General features: G+C 39.9%; 1 protein-coding gene across 4 annotated transcripts in view; it reads left to right on the top strand.

The window, feature by feature from the left end:
- Positions 1-20506, top strand: part of ABCB1 (ATP binding cassette subfamily B member 1) — a 237249-nt gene that overhangs the window by 207111 nt on the left and 9632 nt on the right. For 3 of the 4 annotated variants that reach the window (XM_019443186.2, XM_053896939.1, XM_019443189.2), the window contains 5 exons: positions 2747-2950; positions 7074-7174; positions 8416-8556; positions 12246-12402; positions 12901-13098. In XM_019443186.2, coding sequence (XP_019298731.2) covers positions 2747-2950; positions 7074-7174; positions 8416-8556; positions 12246-12402; positions 12901-13098 — 801 coding nt within the window. The remainder of the gene's footprint in view (positions 1-2746; positions 2951-7073; positions 7175-8415; positions 8557-12245; positions 12403-12900; positions 13099-20506) is intronic. The other variant, XM_053896940.1, reaches the window with a different exon arrangement.

The following is a 20506-nucleotide window of genomic DNA, read 5'->3' as shown; positions in this document are numbered from 1 at the left end:
GGGGCTAATAAAGAAGGACCAGGGGAGAAGAAGCAAGTAGGTATGTGAGTGCCATCAGAACTAGAAAAGTCCGAAATAGCTATAACCACAAATTGGCCAAGACGGGACAATTGTATCCACCTGATGCTACCAGCTGACCAGTTTCTTTCTGATGGGGGATATGTGTGTAGGTGTGTAAATATGTACACAGATACATGTGTAATACATACATATACACATGTGTACATATACACATTCATGTATACATATATATGTCACATATACACACCCATCTGTGTGTATATCTGTCTATTCCACAGTGGGAAGTAGTGAAATTAGTTTTTTATATCTAAAAACACCTGACGTAATCAGTGCTGGCAAAAATCATTCCACCCAAGGCAGAACTAACCCCCAGTTTGTGTGTATGTAGGTAGTTAGTGATAATGGTGACCTAGGCTAAATTTTTTTCACATTTAACTTTACCACCGGTGAAACATTTTCTCAGATGTATTTTTGAATAAGTAGCTTAATTCTGCTAAACATAAATCAGGAAGAAAATAGATCTCAATATTTTGCCTATGAAATGGTGAGCTTTTAAATTTTATTTTGGTATTAGGACTAGAATTCTGCAGGGGAAGAAGCAAGTGAGAGCCACGCAGAGATCAAAAGCCACCACATATTTAAAAAAAACTTTTCCCCAGGAGAAGGTGGTTGAGGGAAAGATGAAGTTATAAATGTTTTTAATTTCAGAAGGTGGTTCAGGAAATAGGCTGTTTTTCCCCCAGTAAGCACGAATGTTTTAAATTAGATTTCAAGCAATACGGTCATGTGTGGAGGAGGAAATAAATAGCAGAACAGGGAGTGACAAGGAAGGGTGGGAAGAAAAATGAGTAGAAGAGGAAGTGAGATATAAATATGTGTACATACAGTGGGATGGAGAGGTTATGAGAGGTGATAGTGGGTTTCAGGAGTGAGCCTGTTTTTATCGGACCCTGTTTCACACTTGGGCTGTGGTTTTTGGAGTGTTACCTTCACTTGGCTCTGCTTTTGAAATGAAAATTACCAGGCTGTGCTCTCTCATCCACTGTGATCCTTAGAATTCTAGACTCCTACTCTATATGAGGAAAATTTTGGAACCGTGAGTGTTAGTCTTTAGAATACAGAACGGTAACTGGTGCCATGGCCCCCATGTGCTATATCAGGTTAAGACAAGGAGCTAAATCTCCCCAGACCTCATCAGCTTAAGGTTCTCAATCTTTTCGCTCACGTTTCATGTACATTAAGCGAGAATTTGTCATCTTTGACCCATTTTACTTATTTTCATGGCCTTGACTGCCATCCAAAGCTGAACAATCATAGGTCTGAAAGGTTAATGTGCTTCAGTCAGTCACCTGCCTTGAACTCGGGGAATGTTCTGAGCACTTCTCTCAGTTGGTTGCTGTGGGAAATGAATTCTGAGGAGGACTTGTAGATTCTAAGAACAGGGGCACTCTACATCCTCCCAGTGCCACAGACTGTCTCCAGGTTATAACCTTTGACTTTCAGGTTGAAAGTTTGCAAATACAGAGAGCTGGCTTTGAAACCCACTTCATTCTTTGACTTCAGCCAGATTTGGTTAAGCATCCCTTGAATACAAACTCAGTGACTGCATCAAATAAAAAGAAATGCCCCGTCATTTATGTTGTCTGATGCAATTCCTGGTACAGAATTTCATGTACAGAGGCTCCTGCTAGTTGTTGTGCCCTTTCCCCCTAATCACCGGTCTAGTGTTTATATCACATAAACACTACTGAATGATATCAGAGAGTTGATGCTGGGATGATGGGAAAGGGGGTGTGAAGGATTCTGTTCTAAAATTTAGAGCTAAGAGAAGTGTTAGTTATTAATCAGTGTGTTCGCTCATTTTGAGAGTTGGGAGAAATTTTTCCAAAGTCACAGAGGAGGTAGTGACCATTCTAGACTCTACTCCATCATAATCTTTAGCTAAGTCTGACCCCACTCAGGCAGAGGGAACTTTAAGAGTGGAAAAAACATGGGCCATTTCCAGATCTGGGTGCCAGAGCAGGAATTTGGAATGGCTTGAGGGCTCAGGTGTTTCCAGGGTAGAGGAGAGAAGTACAGTATAGAGTAGTAAATTGACTGTATGGTTTGACTTCTGGCTTTAGAACTGGAAGTCACTGCGTGCTACTGAAAGTCTTGCTTCAAGCCCCCTCTGGCATTCAAACTAAAGGCTCTGATGCCTGCCTAAAATCCTAAATTAACTTCTGTAATTTTCAGCTCTGTGTCATTGTTCCAAATCAAATGCATGTTAAATTAAACACAATAAGCATCTCAAATAGGCCACGATATATTTGGATATCCTTAATGACAAATATTAGGCTTAACTTATGAGTAGCTATGCATCTAATGTTGGAAATTTCCAACTGTCAGGCTATTTTATCTTGCTCATTTGCAGAGCTTTAGTGACCATGGTTTCATTGATTACTGAAAATTTTCTTGGTATCAAAAATCAGAAGAGATACAAATATGTAATTTAACTCTGAATTATTGATCTTCTACTTTCAGTATTTGCTCTGAAGTCATGGAAATCTTGATTTTAGAAACCAAGTGAACTTACAAGTAAATCTTTAGTTTTTATTTCATAACTGAGAAGATAATTAATAGAACTTCATGAAGCTGAATTGTCATAATCCTCAAGAAAGTATAAGCATGGATCTGAAAGAGAATATGAAAGCATTTCTCTAATTTTTGTGTGTTTGTTTTATAGGCTATAGGTTCCAGGCTTGCTATCATTACCCAGAATATAGCAAATCTTGGGACAGGCATTATTATATCCTTAATCTATGGCTGGCAATTGACACTCTTACTCTTAGCAATTGTACCCATCATTGCAATAGCAGGAGTTGTTGAAATGAAAATGTTGTCTGGACAAGCACTGAAAGATAAGAAAGAACTAGAAGGTGCTGGGAAGGTGAGTCTAAATACAACTACCGATCTAATAGAGTAAAATATTCTAATCAGTACCCTTCTGTTACTCACTGCTAGTACTGTGCTTGGAGAATGTTTTTATAACCATTCCTCACAGCGATCTTATTTGACACTGAATCAGCAGATTGGAAGCTGAAGAGGAGCAAAACCAATTCTTAGGCTCACAGACTGACGACTAACTTTATTAAGCTTTCCTAAGTCAAACCATCACCTTCACACTCTTCCTCTACTCCCTCCCTTCCTCTCTCTTTCTTTCCCTCAAGTCAGCTGAAATCCATTCCTTTATTGAGGAAAGTAGCCTCATTTAATTACATATGATGGGGAAGATTAAAATAGTAAAAGGTCCTACAGGTATTTATTTTGTCAGGCTTAAATTATTAGCGTTCTTTCCTTTTTATCATGCTTCCTGTTAGCATCTTTTTCTGTTTACCTTTACCCTGCTCCTCCTGCTGCTGCTGCTACTGTTACTCCTTTCTCCCTCTACTCCTCCTCTTCCTCCTGCTTTTCCTCTTTTCTTCTCTCTCTCTTCCTCCATGCTTGTCTATTTGTTGTTGTTGTTGTTTAAACAAATGCTTATATGGCATTTACTGTGTTTCCCTGGCAAATGCTTTCTTCCTCATTGTGATCCTATGAGGTAGGTTCTATTATTAGCTCCTCTTGCAGGTGAGGCTGAGACACAGGTGGGAAATCATCCCAATGCCTTAGAGCTGATAAGCCTCAGAGCCAGGATCCAAAGTTGTGCCTCTGTTAAGAAACAGAGATGAGGGGCACCTGGGTGGCTCACTCAGCTAAGCATCCGACTTTGGCTCAGGTCATGATCTCACGATTCGTGGGTGCGAGCCTGCATCAGGTCTGTGCTAACGTCTTAGAGCCTGGAGCCTGCTTTCAGATTCGGTGTCTCCCTCTGTCTCTGCCCCTCCCCTGCTCACACTCTGTCTCTGTCTCAAAAAATAAACATTAAAAAAGAAAGAAACAGGAATAAATCTGATATCACACAGTTTGTATATTGCAGAAATATAAATGGCCGGAGCACGGCTGAGCCCTAAAATTGGGTAGGGATACATTTATTAGTGGACCTTCCGAGGTTCCCAAGAGTTGGGGCAGGGACCGAGGAAGGTCAAGTGGCTCTGACTCTCTAGGCCTGTGTGTCTGAAGTACTCTGTTTCCAGGCCAGGCACCTCACCAGAGAATAAAGAATGACAAAGAGGGTACTTCTTCATGAAGGTTGATCATCACTGCTGACACTTTGTCCTCAAACATTGTACCTTATTTCCTTAGCATTCCTTCAGGAAATTCCTTTGGACCACGGCTTTAGTGCTTCCTAACTAGCGTCTGTGAGAAAAAGGTCTCCTCAGGCTATCAGAGGCCCAGTCTTGGGCCTCAGCAGGACCGTGCTGACCCACAGGCATCTGGTTATGGTCTGGCCCATGTAACATTGGCCCCTGTCAGGGAACACTTGCTGTCACCAATCACTTCACTTAGTGCTGTTCTTTCTTGTTTTTTCCACCTAAGGTAGACTTTTCAAATGCGGGGAAGATGGAAAAATCTAGGACAAAATGTATTTTGAAAAAATGTATTACTCTTTAGTAGTATCATCGTTTCCTGAGGTGTTCAAAAAGTCCCACAAAGGAGACTTAGGTTGTTTATAGGAAGGAGGTGATTGAGAAGCTCAATTATAGGGAATTCACTGCACATCACAGACAGATTAGCACCTTTGAGGGGCACATCAGATTTAAGACTCTTTTGGAGTTCTGTCACAGGGGCAAGACGGAAATGGATATGTGTACATGTGGCAGGTTTACTGTGCAAAGGTTAGGGGTGAGATAAATGCTGTGTTCAGTGGTGGTTCATGAGACAGGCAGAAGCAGGTGAGAAAAGTGGTGCTGGCAGCACATCTAGTCTATGTAATTTTGAATATCAACTCCCAAAGATCATCATTCTCAGGTTACCATTTAGTATTTATTATATACCGAGCATCATGCGAAGAGTTCTGCGTGCATTTTCCCATTTGATACCCTCAATAACCCTTTGAATTATTCTGGTTAGTTGGTAAAAATCCAGAGTTCAGAGAAGTTAGGTAAGTTGCCCAAATCACACAGCAATAGTCTAACTGATCTCCCTGCTTCCACTCCTTCCTTTCTTATCCACCCACTTTCTACATTCCTCTCACACAAGCCACACTGATGTCTTACAAACATAAATGAGATCATGCTAACCCCAACTTAAAACCCTCCAATCGCTTCTGATCACAGTTAGAATAAGAGCAACCTTTTACCCTGGTTTATAAAACTCTGCATGACCCAGCTCCCTTGACAGCTTCTGTGAATTCATCTTGTACTGCTCTCTCCCATGCTCACCCTCCTCTGGCCTCGGGGCCTTCTTTCATTTCCTAGAACATTCCAAGCTGTCTCCCTGTGATCTTCCAATGTCTGGTTCCTTTATGTTACTCAAGTCTCACCATTATTACCTCTTCAGAGGGGCCTTTCCTGCACTGGAATTAATTCACGACACTTCTCAGTACCTGATGTTTTTTTTTATGTTTGTTTTTTTACTATTTCTTTGTTTATTGATTAATGTTCTGTCTTTCCTCCTAAGACATAAGCTCCATGGGGACCAAGACCATGTCTGTTGGTTTGCCCTTAAAGGGACAGAGCAGGCCTAGTGTTCAAGAGCAAGGCCGTGTGGTGTCAGCCTGTGCATAACCTCTGTCTGTGTTGTGTGCTCCTTAGATTTCTGTCACATTATTACTGACTAGCGAACATCTTAGTAACATAGATGCTTTTTCCTTTTCAGAAATAAAATCCATAACCAAACTTCAGTTTATTTGAGGACAGAAGAGAAGTGTGAGGAGGAGTTTTTTTTCCTCTCTCTAGAAATATGTGTATTATGCTTTCTCCAAAATTATTTAGTGCACACTGGCTTCTGAGGGAAACTCAATGCTATTTACTCTTCTCACATTAGAAGTTCTCTCACCGCTGGGCGCCTGGGTGGCTCAGTCAGTTGAGCATCCCCACTCTTGATTTTGGCTCAGGTCATGATCTCACAGTTGTCCACCCCCTTCATTTTACTGATGAGGAGAATGAGACAGAGATATTTCAAGGTCCCATGGCTGAAATCTCATTTTATATACTGGAATCTTTCATGTTTTCCACAGACCTTTATGCAGACTCCAAAAGGATGTATTTATCCTAATCACATAGACTAACTGGAAGTTACATGCAATTAAAAAATAACCGAATGATAGAAAGTTTGTGGAAAACAAATTGATAATGTGTGCCATGTTCCTTAAAAATTAGTTCCCTTTGGCCTCGTAATTTCACTCTAAGAACCTCTCCCAAGAAAGTAACTTAATATGGAAAAATGTTTATGTGTAAGGATGTTTATCACAGAATTTTTTAATAGAGAATGGAAAACCTTGTTCAACAATAAAGGAATGTTTAACTGGCTGGGATATTAAGTGGCCCATTAAACATCCCATTATTAATGTATATGTCATGATCTTGGAAAATGCTCTTGATATTTTTTAACGTAAAAAGTGATGTAAAGCCAAATAGAAAATTTGGTCCCAATTTTGTTAAGTTTGTATATGCTTAGGAAAAAAAACAGGTAAGCTAATATATAAAATACACCTATATGTAGCTTTTTTTAAAAAACCTTTATTTTTTCAGTATTTTCCAAATATTCTTCAATTTTCATGAATCGTTATTATAAAGAGAAAATATAAACATCACATTCGAAATTTATGTAAAATAACAATAAACCTAAAACGTGACCGTCATAGAAGAAAGAGCACTACACTAGACATAAAATACTGAGTTCTCAGGTTAACCTTGCCTCTGTAATTTTGGCTTTAGATAAGTGTCTCATCTGTTTAAGCCTTAGCTTCTCTTTCTATAAAAACACTGAATTAGCCAATCTTCCTGCCAGATCTAAAATTTGATTTTATAAATTACTATCCTTTCTCATAGTGAAGAAGATCATAGGTGATAATAAATAAGTAATATGTAACAATAAAATTAATTTTATTAATCTCTTTTATGGAATTCACACTAATTGCAACTTTTTTTTTTTTTTTTGCCTCTGTGACTGGGGGCTCTCTGTGACAGATTGCTACTGAAGCAATCGAAAACTTCCGAACTGTTGTCTCTTTGACTCGAGAGCAGAAGTTTGAATATATGTATGCACAGAGTTTGCAGATACCATACAGGTAATAACCATTGAAGAGTGGGAGGGGAGTGTGGGGAGGTTTTTCAATCATCAGATTTGTTTTCAGAAGGATTACTTTGGCCAGAATGTAGGGAACAAGTGGAGAAGCTACTAGAAGGGAACCAAATGGGAACCAAAGGGAACCGCTTATAGGTATCCAGGACAGAAATCACAAGACCCTGACCTGTCTGAGGTAGAACCTGTAAGAGTAGGTAAGTGATGGGAAGCAGAGGGAGAGAGGATAGAGAATGACTCTGATGCCAGGTTGGGGTAATGGCCCTGTTATTTGCTCTCATTGGGAATGAGTTCTCTATGGAACATGAAATTTGAGCTATCTGTGGGACCTGAGGGGTGGTGCTTCTTGAGTATGCCTTTCCTTCCTCTTTTGACACTTCTCTAGTGGAGAATTTCTGTATTAAAGGAAGCTAATGAACTCCTCCAGCGAGGGTTCAAAAATGTAAGCCCAGCCTCTCTGAGTCTCAGTTTCTTGTATGGTAAATGGAGAGAGCTGGACCTTATCGATGAGTTTTCAAAGGTTAAAAAAAATAGTAGAGGTTTTTTCCTGAAAATGTTTTCATTTGAAATCCCAATATATGAAACAGATAGAAATGGAGTTGACCTGGTTGAAGCAGGGCTTGGAGGCCCAGAGGCTGCCCACTCACCAGCCTGCCCTTACCTCCACATCACCCAATTCACATGGCTCAGAAAATCCACCAATGTTAATGCCTTTGTGAAGTCTCCTCTAACTCCTCCAGAGAGTTGTGCTTCTTCCTTTCTTCCCCTAACATGTTATTCATAAGGTTCCTTCACTGCATAATTATATAGTCAACTTGACTCCTGGACCCCAAGGGCAAGAACATGACTGATTCTTCTGTATCACCCAGCATGGTTCCTGAAGCTTGTAGGTTTTGGATAAATTTGTGTTGAATGAATATTTACCATAGAGTGCATATATCTTATGTGTCCAAAAGTGGGGGGAAAGGGAAAGAACTTCCATTTATTAACCCCTCTTCATGTTTTCCTTGGCTTATTTTAACTTTACTTCAGTACTTTGAGGTGCAGTTAATACTCCATCAGGAAGTTTCCTGAATGTTCACAAGTGGGAAAATGAGGACCAAACTTAACTTTTTTGGAAATTGAACCCATTTTTGTCTGCCGTACTCCACCGCTGATCTATCAAAGGTTATGTTTTAAGGACTGAGAAATGAAAGTCAAGTGAGTTTCTTAACGTCTCCTTTTCAGAAACTCTTTGAGGAAAGCACACATCTTTGGAATCTCATTTTCCATCACCCAGGCAATGATGTACTTTTCCTATGCTGGTTGTTTCCGGTTTGGTGCCTACTTGGTGGCACATGAGTTCATGGACTTTCAAGATGTTCTCTTGTAAGTATCAGGTTAATATTTACAGTTGAACTCTAGAAATAAAACTGAGGTGAACATGCTTCATGTCTGAGTAGAAAACCTTACTGTGAAGCTTTGTGAAGAGATTTTGGTGATTCAGAAGGTGGCATTTGCCTCTTGAGTCTCTGTGTATGATCCCTGAGGGACCCCATTTTCATTTAGGGAATCAGTGACTTCCCCCCTCCCCAGTGCTGACTCATACCTTTGACCTTCTGAATCTGTAGCTCAATGGGGTCGTGATTCACTGAAGGGGTTCTAGGAGGTTTTGGCATTTGAGAAGAAGCCAAACTCGGAGCCAAGTGTCTAGCTCCTTTTAAAGAACTCTCTGAACAAAGGCAACTAAAGAGCAGGTGTAGAACACTGAGTTCTGCAAGCCCTGGGGGAGTCTAGGATACATTTGCTTTCCTTGATAAAAGAAGAGCAGTTAGAAGGTAAGAGCTAAAGAAATTCAGAAATGACAAAGGAAAGGCTACATTGGGATTTCTGCCCCATTGCTGTGAATGCAGAAAATTCTATCTCAGGAGAAGACAGACCCGAACTTAATTGTACCCCCAAGTACTCAAATATGCAGTTAGGTAATGAAAAAGTAGATATAATCTTTCTGAGTGTCTAGATTTGGTGGTGGGCGAGATTCTGCCCTTTGATAGCATATCATAAATAGTGGTAATACAGTTTTTCATTTATTTTTTTTTTTCCTTTTTTTTTTTATTTTTTAATATATGAAATTTACTGTCAAATTGGTTTCCATACAACACCCAGTGCTCATCCCAAAAGGTGCCCTCCTCAATACCCATCACCCACCCTGCCCTCCCTCCCACCCTTCCCTCCCTCCCACCCCCCATCAACCCTCAGTTTGTTCTCAGTTTTTAACAGTCTCTAATGCTTTGGCTCTCTCCCACTCTAACCTCTTTTTTTTTTTTTTTCCTTCCCCTCCCCCATGGGTTTCTGTTATGTTTCTCAGGATCCACATAAGAGTGAAACCATATGGTATCTGTCTTTCTCTGTATGGCTTATTTCACTTAGCATCACACTCTCCAGTTCCATCCATGTTGCTACAAAAGGCCATATTTCATTTTTTCTCATTGCCACGTAGTATTCCATTGTGTATATAAACAGTTTTTCATTTAAACCAGAATCACCTAAGCTTGTCTGATATAAGGCGTTAGTGTAATATTTCCATTCTGTTGAAACATTGGCATGTGTGTGCATTATAGTTTGCTCAGGACGACCCCAACAGAAGATTTAAAATTTCCACTTAATATGTCTGTCTGACAAATGATATACAGAAGCTATTTATGACTTGGACCAAAAGACCAAAACCAAGCATCATTGGCATAGGGTCTTCGATTAGATAACTATTTGATACATTGCTTTACTTCAAGGTAAGGCATTGAATTGGTGAAAGTTGCTGACAGTTGGGAAACTGTCCCTGTTAGATTGGGAAAATCAATCTTCCAAGTAAAGGAAAAGGGAGACTTGTCTGAAGGGCAGTCCATTTTTTAAAAGATCTCCCAGGGGTAAATGATGACAAACCTGAGATTACTCAGCCATTTGTATGATTTATTTAGAGTTCAGAGGAGAGGATATGAAAGGCTCACAGTATTCTTCCAGGAGGGTTCCCAAGTATTCTGTTAGTTCCAGGCCCACTGTTTAAGAAGATATGTTGAAATAGCCGAATTGTGGAAACAGCCCAAGTGTCCTTTGACTGATGATTGGATAAAGAAGAAGTAGTATATGTACACGACAGAATATTACTCAGCCATCAAAAAGAATGAAATCTTTCCATTTGCAATGATGTGGATGGAGCTAGAGAGTATTATGCTAAGCGACAGAAGTCAGTTAGAGAAAGACAAATGCCATATGATTTCATTCATGTGGAATTTAAGAAACAAAACAGATGAACACAGGGGGAGAAATAAATAGAGAAAAACCAAGAAGCAGACTCTTAACTGTAGAGAACACACTGATGGTGACCAGAGGGGACGTGGGCGGGGCGATGGATGAAATAGGTGATGGGTATTAAGGAGGGCACTTGTGGTGAGCACTGGGTGTTATATGTAAGTGATGAATCACTGAATTCTACACCTAAACTAATAGTATAGTGTATGTTAACTACCTGGAATTTAAATAGAAACTTGGAAAGAAAAAAATAAAGGTAAAAAAAAAACAAAAAACATGTTGAGAAATGTGTCCAGAGGAGGGCAGCTGGAGTGTTGAGAAAGACAGGAGTCATCAAAGAAACACAGGGCCTTTTAAAAAATGTTCCAGGGAGGGCTATATTATGCAAAAGGATGTACATTTTTCTTCCATGTGAAGAAGAACTTCTGAACAACAAACTTAATCAAACTTGCTACTTCCTAAAACAAACAATGGAGGCCAACTTAGGAGAAGTGCCCAGGAAACAAACATTGAGCACTGGACTCGATATCCTGTGGAGTCTTTCCCAGCTTTAAGCTGCTATGATTTTGATGTCATAGGTTAAGAATATGAGTGCATCCTGAGTGCAGCATGCTACCTGTCTCTATAAGGAACTCACTCTTTGCTGTACAGCTCACACGTTTTCTAAGCATCTGGTGTAATTTCAGCACCAATGCCTGGATCTGTTATTTTTTTAATAGTTGACATATAATGTCACATTAGTTTCAGGTGTGCAACATACTGATTCTACTTCTGTATACTTTATGCTGTGCTCTGCAAGTTCAGCTGCCATCTGTTACCATCCAAGGCTATTATAATATCATTGGCTGGATTCCTTCTGCTGCACCTTTTATTATTGTGACATTCATTCCATAACTAGAAGCCTGTGTCTCCTGCTCCCCTTCACCCATTTTGCTCACCCATTCCCCTCTGGCTACCATCAGTTTGTTCTCTCATTTATAGGTCTGATTCTGCTTTTGTTTGCTTGTTTGTTCATCTGTATTTTTAAATTCCACATGAGTGAAATCATACAGTATTTGTCTTTTTCAATCTGACTTCTTCCACTTAGCATAATGCCTACAAGGTCCATCCACGATGTCACAAATGCCTGTATCCGCTATTGATTGCCACAATCATGCTACATAACAACCAACCACTAACCCTCAGTGCCACACAATAATAAACGTTCATGTTTGCCCACAAGTCTGTGGGTCAGCTGGGCAGTTTTGCTGGTCTAGGATGGACATAGCAGATCGCAAGTAGGCTCGCTTGTGTGTGTAGGGCATGACAAGCTGGTTGGCTGGGGTCCCCACAGCTTTCTTCCATCTGTGCCTTGTCCTCCAGATGCTAGCTGGGCTTGTGGTGGTGGCAGAGAGAGAGAGAGAAAAGCACACAAAGCCCCCTGAGTCATAAGCTTAGAACTGGCAGAAGTCACTTCCACCACATCCTGTTGGCCAAAGCAAGTCACAGGCCAACTCAGATTCAAAGGGTAGGAATACAGATTCCACTTCTTAAATGGAGGAGCTGCAAAGTCCCATTACAAGAAGGTGAGGATACAGAGACAGTTGAAAAAGGGGGCCCTTTTACAATCTGTTAAACTGATGCGAACTTATAAGGGGAAGTGTTGACTTATTTTGTTTTATGTTTTTAATTTGTGTTTTACATTGTTTGAGGCAGTGTTCTCTATTGTAGAACTGTCAGTTGTCTAGCATTATAGCCATAACTCCGCTCATGCTTTGTCTTTGTTTTTGCAGGGTATTCTCAGCTATTGTCTTCGGTGCCATGGCAGTGGGGCAGGTCAGTTCATTTGCTCCTGACTATGCCAAAGCCAAAGTATCAGCTGCCCACGTCATCATGATCATTGAAAAAATCCCTCTGATCGACAGCTATAGCACAGAAGGCTTAATGCCCGTGAGTTTGAAGTTTTGATGATATGTTTTCATTCCTAACTAATGAGTGAAAGTACTCTAAGAGGAAATTTAATAAAATCTGTGGGGGTTTTTTATTCGCAGGTAATAAAATGAAACTTTCTAGATCATGAGGTCATTTTAATAAATGCTAATAATGTATGTTAACATTCAGTACTTTTGTAAAACAAGGCTGTAGGGAGATGGAAATACCACCCAATTTATGAGCAGATTCTGTTAATCGGATTTTATTATATGTAGGTTAGGTACTCTATTCTTGGAGAACAGATTTGAGTTATCACATTTGTATTGTATTAACAATACATGCTGTACAAACACTGACTCTCTTAGATTTTACTTATTACATTCTGGCAGTTACAAATGCAGCCTAATTGTAATACAAGTTTGCCATCTTCTGACACCTGGTGATAGAGGGGGGTTGCTATACAATGCGTTTTCAGGATTGCAATAATCATCTCTATTGTTACTGTTCTGATTTTAGAACACGTTGGAAGGAAATGTGACATTTAATGAAGTCATGTTCAACTATCCCACTCGACCAGATATCCCAGTGCTTCAAGGGCTGAGCCTGGAGGTGAAAAAGGGCCAGACGCTGGCCCTGGTGGGCAGCAGTGGCTGCGGGAAGAGCACGGTGGTCCAGCTCCTTGAGCGGTTCTACGACCCAATGGCCGGAACAGTGGTGAGCACACCTTTTTATTCATCTCATTTTAAGTGTTTAATCATCGGAATGCCTGGATATGTTTAATTCCTGACTATGAGCTCCAGTTTTTCCAGTCTTTAAACAACAGCCTCACTTAAAGTCTGACATCCTAGATACCATCTCCAAGCTGTGTCTGCTGCCCCAGCCTCTGTCTCAAATTGCCCCTCTACCCTCCTTTGTGAGCAGCCTTTTTATCATCCATCTCCCTTCCTTCCTTCGGTTACATTTCTGTTTTCATGAGAGGATCCAGCAAAAATTTAAGTAGCCAGAAAGATACAGGAGTGGGAGGGATGCTAAGAGAGACAAGTAAGGTGGGTGCCAGGGATAGGGAATGTTTTGAGAAGTTGAAGGTAGTCAACAATGACAGATGCTGTGGACAGGTAGAGTAAGATGAAGACTGAAATGACAGGATGTGATTTGGCAATTTAATGGGCTACTTACGAGATTTTAAAGTATTCTTAGTGAGGTATTGGTGGGGAAACAGTTTAGCATGGCTGAGGGATGGCTGGAAAGGGAAGTGGAGACTGAATGCAGATCGTCTAGAAGATTAAAGGTGAAAGAAAGGCAGTAAGAGCAGTAGCATGAGGGGGGAAGCAGAGGCCAGGGAAGAGGTGTAGCAGGGGGAAATCTTAAGCATTTTTATGGCTGAGGATGAGATACAATCATTGAGAGAGGGTATTGAAATAGCTTCTAAAAAGTGGAATCAATGAATTTGGGAAGCAGATAAAGAATATAGAAGGATTCCTTTTTCTTCCCTGAACTAAAAGAACAAATGAAGGGTCAGATTTGTTCATTCAGCATTCAGTAAACATTTACTCAGTGCCTGTCAGGGACTATCTTGGGTACTGGGGAGGAGATAGAAGTCGTGAAGGGAGCAGTGTGACTACAGTGCAGAACAGGAAAAGAATCAGATTAGGAAGGAATAGAATTTATAGCAAGAAGTTTTAGTTACTAGTCATACTCACAGGTGATAATAAAAATATTTAACAACTGGAAAGGCATGGGCACTGACGAAACAGAATGGACACCTGTTCCATACAGTCAAACTGATGCCCCAGCTCCATATGGGCCACACTTGGATTAATGAGTGAGGTAGAAATGAAACTTTTAACCTATAGTCATAAATATTTTTATTTATGACTTACTCATAAATATTTTTATTGTATTCTACTCAGTCTGTTTTTTAACAGCGACATAAGCTTTATCCTCTATTTTTACTTTCTTGTTGTATATTTTCTGTGAATTCTGACTTTATGCTTCAGTTTTGTGGTTGAAATTTGAACAAAGGGCTCTAAAGGAAGAGAGAAATGAAGCAATTAGGAGGAAATGTTAGCTCTCAGGAAAGATTATGGTCTTTAACAGATGTTGAGTAAGCAGTATATTAAATGTTGAGCTCTAATAAATTACAGGTGATAATGTCTGTACTCAAAGAATTTCACTGAAGAGATGAGGCATATACTTCCATGAGTTATATAAAAGAAGATAGACCTAGAGCATATTTTTTTAAACATTGCCATCAATTTTTTAATATAATTTATTGTTGAATTGGTTTCCATATAACACCCAGTGCTCATCCCAACAAGTGCCCTCCTCCCTGCCCATCACCCACTTTCTCCTCTCCCCCACCCTCCATCAATCCTCAGTTTGTTCTCTGTATTTAAGAGTCTCTTGTGGTTTGCCTCCCTCCCTCCCTCTCTGTTGGTAACTCCTTTTTTTCCCTTCCTCTCCCCCATGGGTTTCTGTTAAGTTTCTCAGGATCCACCTAAGAGTGAACACATATGGTATCTGTCTTTCTCTGCCTGACTTATTTCACTTAGCATAATACCCTCCATTTCCATTCACGTTGCTGCAAATGGCCAGATTTCATTCTTTCTCATTGCCAAGTAGTATTCCATTGTATATATAAACCACATCTTCTTTATCCATTCATCAATTGATGGACATTTGGGCTCTTTCCATACTTTGGCTATTGTTGAAAGTCCTGCTATAAACATTGGGGTACAAGTGCCCCTATGCATCAGCACTCCTGTATCCCTTGGGTAAATTCCTAGCAGTGCTATTGCTGGGTCATAGGGTAGATCTATTTTTAATTTTTTGAGGTACTTCCACACTGTTTTCCAGAGCAGCTGCACCAGTTTGCATTCCCACCAACAGTGCAAGAGGGTTCCCATTTCTCCACATCCTCGCCAGCATCTATAGTCTCCCAATTTGTTCATTGTAGCTACTCTGACCGGCATGAGGTGGTACCTCAATGTGGCTTTGATTTGTATTTCCCTGATGGTGAGTGATGTTGAGCATCGTTTCATGTGTCTGTTGGCCATCTGCGTGTCATCTTTGGAAGTGTCTGTTCATGTTTTCTGCCCATTTCTTCACTGGTGTGGAGTTTGGTGAGTTCTTTATAGATTTTGGATACTAGCCCCTTATCTGATATGTCATTTGCAAATATATTCTTCCATACCATCGGTTGCCTTTTAGGTTTGTTGATTGTTTTCTTTGCAGTGTAGAAGCTTTTTGTCTTGATGAGGTCCCAGTAGTTCGTTTTGGTTTTAATTCCCTTGCCTTAGGAGATCTGTCGAGTAAGAAATTGCTGCGGCTGAGGTGAAAGAGGTTGTTGCCTGCTTTCTCCTCTAGGGCTTTAATGGTTTCCTGTCTCACATTCAGGTCTTTCATCCATTTTGAGTTTATTTTTGTGTATGGTGTAAGAAAGTGATCTAGTTTCATTCTTCTGCATGTCGCCATCCAGTTCTCCCAGCACCATTTGTTAAAGAGACTGTCTTTTTCCCATTAGATACTCTTTCCTGCTTTGTCAAAGATCAGTTGGTCATACATTTGTGGGTCCAATTCTGGGTTCTGTATTCTATTCCATTGGTCTATTTGTCTGTTTTTGTGCCAATACCATGCTGTCTTGATGATTACAGCTTTGTAGTAGAGGCTGAAGTCTGGGATTGTGATGCCTCCTGCTTTGGCCTTCTTCAAAATTACTTTGGCTATTCGGGGTCTTTTATGGCTCCATACAAATTTTTGGATTGCTTGTTCTAGCTTTGAGAAGAATGCTGGTGCAGTTTTGATTGGGATTACGTTGAATGTGTAGATTGCCTTGGGTAGTATTGACATTTTAACAATATTTATTCTTCCAATCCATGAGCATGGAATGTTTTTCCATTTCTTTGTGTCTTCTTTAGCTTCCTTCATAAGCTCTTTCTATAGTTTTCAGCATACATATCTTTTACATCTTTGGTTAGGTTTATTCCTAGGTGTTTTATGGTTCCTGGTGAGATTGTAATTGGGATCAGTTTCTTTATTTCTCTTTCTGTTGCTTCATTATTGGTGTATAAAAATGCAACTGATTTCTGTACATTGATTTTGTACCCTGCAACTTTGCTGAGTTCATGTATCTGTTCTAGCAGGCTTTTGGTGGAGTCTGTTAGGTTTGCCATGTAGAGTATCATGTTGTCTGCGAAGAGTGAAACTTTGACTTCATCTTTGCCAATTTGGATGCTTTTATTTCATTTTGTTGTCTGATTGCAGATGCTAGGACTTCCAACACTGTGTTAAACAACAGTGGTAAGAGTGGACATCCTGTCGTGTTCCTGATCTCAGGGGGAAAGCTCTCAGTTTTTCCCCATTGAGGATGATATTAGAGTTGGGTCTTTCATATATGGCTTTTCTGATCTCAAGGTATGATCCTTCTATCCCTACTTTCTTAAGAGTTTTTGTCAAGAGAGGATGCTGTATTTTGTCACGTTCTTTTTCTGCATCTATTGACAAGATCCTAAGGTTCTTACCGTTTCTTTTATTAATGTGATGTATCACATTGATTGATTTGCAAATATTGAACCAGCCTTGCAGGCCAGGAATGAATCCCACTTGATCATGGTGAATAATTCTTTTTATATGCTGTTGAACTCGATTTGCTAGTATCTTCTTGAGAATTTTTGCATCCATATTCACCAGGGATATTGGCCTGTAGTTTTCTTTTTTTGCTGGGTCTCTGTCTGGTTTGGGAATCAAAGTAATGCTGGCTTCATAGAATGAGTCCAGAAGTTTTCCTTCCATCTCTATTTTCTGGAAGAACTTGATAAGGATAGGTATTAACTCTGCTTTAAATGTCTGGTAGAATGCCCCAGGGAAGCCATCTGGTCCACGACTCTTATTTGTTGGGAGATTTTTGATAACCAGTTCAATTTCTTTGCTGGTTATGGGTCTGTTCCAGTTTTCTATCTCTTCCTGTTTGAGTTTTGCTAGTGTGTGGGTGTTTAGGAATTTGTCCCTTTCTTCCAGATTGTCCAGTTTGTTGGCATATAGTTTTTCATAGTATTCCCTGATAATTGCTTATAGTTCTGAGGGTTGGTTGTAATAAGTCCATTTTCATTCATGATTTTATCTATCTGGGTCCTCTCTCTTTTCTTTTTGAGAAGCCTGGCTAGAGTTTTATGAATTTTGTTTATTTCTTCAAAAAACTGACTCTTGGTTTCATTGATCTGTTCTACGGTTTGGTTTTTTTTGTTGTTGTTTGTTTTGTTTTTGTTTATTCTATATTGTTTATTTCTGCTCTGATCTTTCTTATTTCTCATCTTCTGCTGAGCTTGGGGTGTCTTTGCTGTTCTGCTTCTAGTTCCTTTAGGTGTGCTATTAGATTCTGTATTTGGGATTTTTCTTATTTCTTGAGATAGGACTGGATTGCAATGTATTTTCCTCTTAGGACTGCCTTTGGCACATCCCAAAGGTTTTGGATTGTTGTGTTTTCTTTTTTCATTTGTTTCCATATATTTTTAAATTTCTTCTCTAATTGCCTGACTGACCAATTCATTCTTTAGTAGGATGTTCTTTACCCTTCATGATTTTGGAGGTTTTCCAGACTTTTTCCTGTGGTTTATCTCAAGTTTCATAGCATTGTGATCTGAAAGTGTGCATGGTATGGTCTCAATTCTTTTATATTTATTGAGGGCTATTTATGACCCGGTATGTGATCTGTCTTGGAGAATGTTCCATGTGCACTCGAGAAGAAAGTATATTCTGCTGCTTTAGGATGTAGAGTTCTAAATATATCTGTCAAGTCCATCTGGTCCAGTGTATCATTCGGGGCCCTTGTTTCTTTACTGATTTTCTGTCTAGATGATCTATCCATTGATGTAAGTGCAATATTAAAGTCCCTTGCAATTACCACTTTGTTACCAATAAGATTGGCCATGTTTGTGATTGTTTTCTATATTTGGGTGCTTCTGAATTCGGAGCATAGACATTTATAATTGTTAGGCCTCCCTGATGGATAGATGTTGTAATTATCATATAATGCCCTTCTTCATCTCTTGTTACAGCCTTTGAAGTCTAGTTTGTCTGCTATAAGTATGGCTACTCCAGCTTTCTTTTGGCTTGCAGTAGCATGATAGTTCTCCATCCCCACACTTTCAGTCCTCAGGTCTAAAATGGGTTTCTTGTAGACAGCAAATAGATAGGCCTTGTCTTTTTAACCATTCTGATATCCCTGTGTCTTTTGATTGGAGCATTTAGTCCCTTTACATTCACTGTTTTTATTGAAAGATAAGGGTTTAGAGTCATTGGGTTATCTGTAGGTTTCATAGTTGTAGTGATGATGTTTCTGGTACTTTGTGGTCCTTGCAACATTCCACTCACAGGGTCCCCCTTAGGACCTCTTGTAGGGCTGGTTTAGTGGTGATGAATTCCTTCACTTTTCGTTTGTTTGGGAAAACCTTCTCTCTCCTTCTATTCTGAATGACAGGCTTGCTGGATAAAGGATTCTTGGCTGCATAGTTTTCCTGTTCATCACATTGAAGATTTCCTGCCATTCCTTTCTGGCCTGCCAAGTTTCATTAGATAGGTCTGTCACTAGTCTTATGCGTCTACCTTTGTATGTTAAGACCAATTATCTCTAGCTGTTTTCAGAATTCTCTCTTTATCCTTTTATTTTGCCAGTTTCACCATATGTCAGGCAGAAGATTGATTCAAGTTAGTCTGAAGGGAGTTCTCTGTGCCTCTTGGATTTCACTGTTTGTTCCCTTCCCCAGATTGGGGAAGTTCTCAGCTATGATTTGTTCAAGTATGCCTTCAGCCCCTTTCTCTCTCTCTCTTTTTCTTCTGGAATTCCTATGATACTGATATTGTTCCACTTGATTGAATCACTTAGTTCTTTAATTCTCTCCTCGTGATCCTGGATTATTTTATCTCTCTTTTTCTGAGCTTCCTCTTTTCCATAATTTTATCTTCTAATTCACCTATTCTCCCCTCTCCCTCTTCAATCCATGCTGTGGCCATCTCCATTTTATTTTGCACCTAATTTATAGCATTTTTAATTCATCATGACTATTTTTTAGTTCCTTGATCTCTGCAGCAATAAATTCTCTGCTGTCTTCTATGCTTTTTTGAAGCCCAGTGATTAGTCTTATGACTATTATTCTAAATTCTTGTTCAGTTACATTGTTTATATCTGTTTTGATCAATTCTTTAGCTGTCCCTTCTTCCTGGAATTTCTTTTGAGGAGAATTCGTCTGTTTCATCATTTTGGCTAGTTTTCTGTCCCTTATGAGTTTTAAAAGCTTGTTATGTGCTCTGCACCTGTGAGCACTGCTATATTAAAGGGGGTCATACACTGTCCAGGGCCTGGCCCTTCAGGAGGTGTTTTTGGGGAGTGTTACTTGTTCTCTGTTGTGACTTTGGTAATTTTATTTCCCTACTTGTAATGATCTTTTGGACCCTCCACAAGGTGTGCTTTGATTTGTTCCTTGAAGTAGCCCTAGAAAGGAAAACAAACAGACAAACAGGAAACAAAAACACACAAACACGAGACAAATAAAACAAACAAACAAACAATGCAAAAGCGAAAAACCAGAAACACCAGCTATAAGTAAAGAACAGGGTAGAGCTGATGGAAGAGCATATACAAAGAGAGAAATGACTGGGGTTGGTGGGGGGGGGAGGGAGAAAACAATAAACATTGACCAGGCAGAGAGACTAAACAGCTTAATCCAGAGGGAGAGAAAGGAAAATAAAGAAGGAGGAGGGAAAAAGAAAGGAAGATAAAGTTACCCAGACAGAGAAACTATACGGCTTGATCATTCCAGAGAGAGAACAGAAAGTAAAGAAGGAGGTGTAGAACATGTATCAGGGGAATGGATTAAGTATGTCTGCTTAAACAAACCAACAACTGGAATATCCAGCCTAGAGGAGGGAAGAAATAAGAAGGGGAAAAGGAAGGAAGAATATACTGAGTCACAAGAATTGTCCTAGAATTAATCCAGGCAATTCAGCAGTGCTGGTCTGGAGGAGGGGGCCATCTGGTTCCTCAGCGTCTATCCCGCTCCAGTAGACACACAGTTACCTGGGATGGAGGGACATGGTTTGGTGTAGGCAGGTCCGCCTCCACTGTGGG

The sequence above is a fragment of the Panthera pardus genome, unplaced genomic scaffold (genome assembly GCF_024362965.1).
Source record: "Panthera pardus isolate Hobbes unplaced genomic scaffold, ASM2436296v1 HiC_scaffold_8, whole genome shotgun sequence".
Lineage (NCBI taxonomy): Eukaryota > Metazoa > Chordata > Mammalia > Carnivora > Felidae > Panthera > Panthera pardus.
Note: the sequence above shows the minus strand (reverse complement) of the source record. Positions and strands in the feature narration are given on the sequence as shown.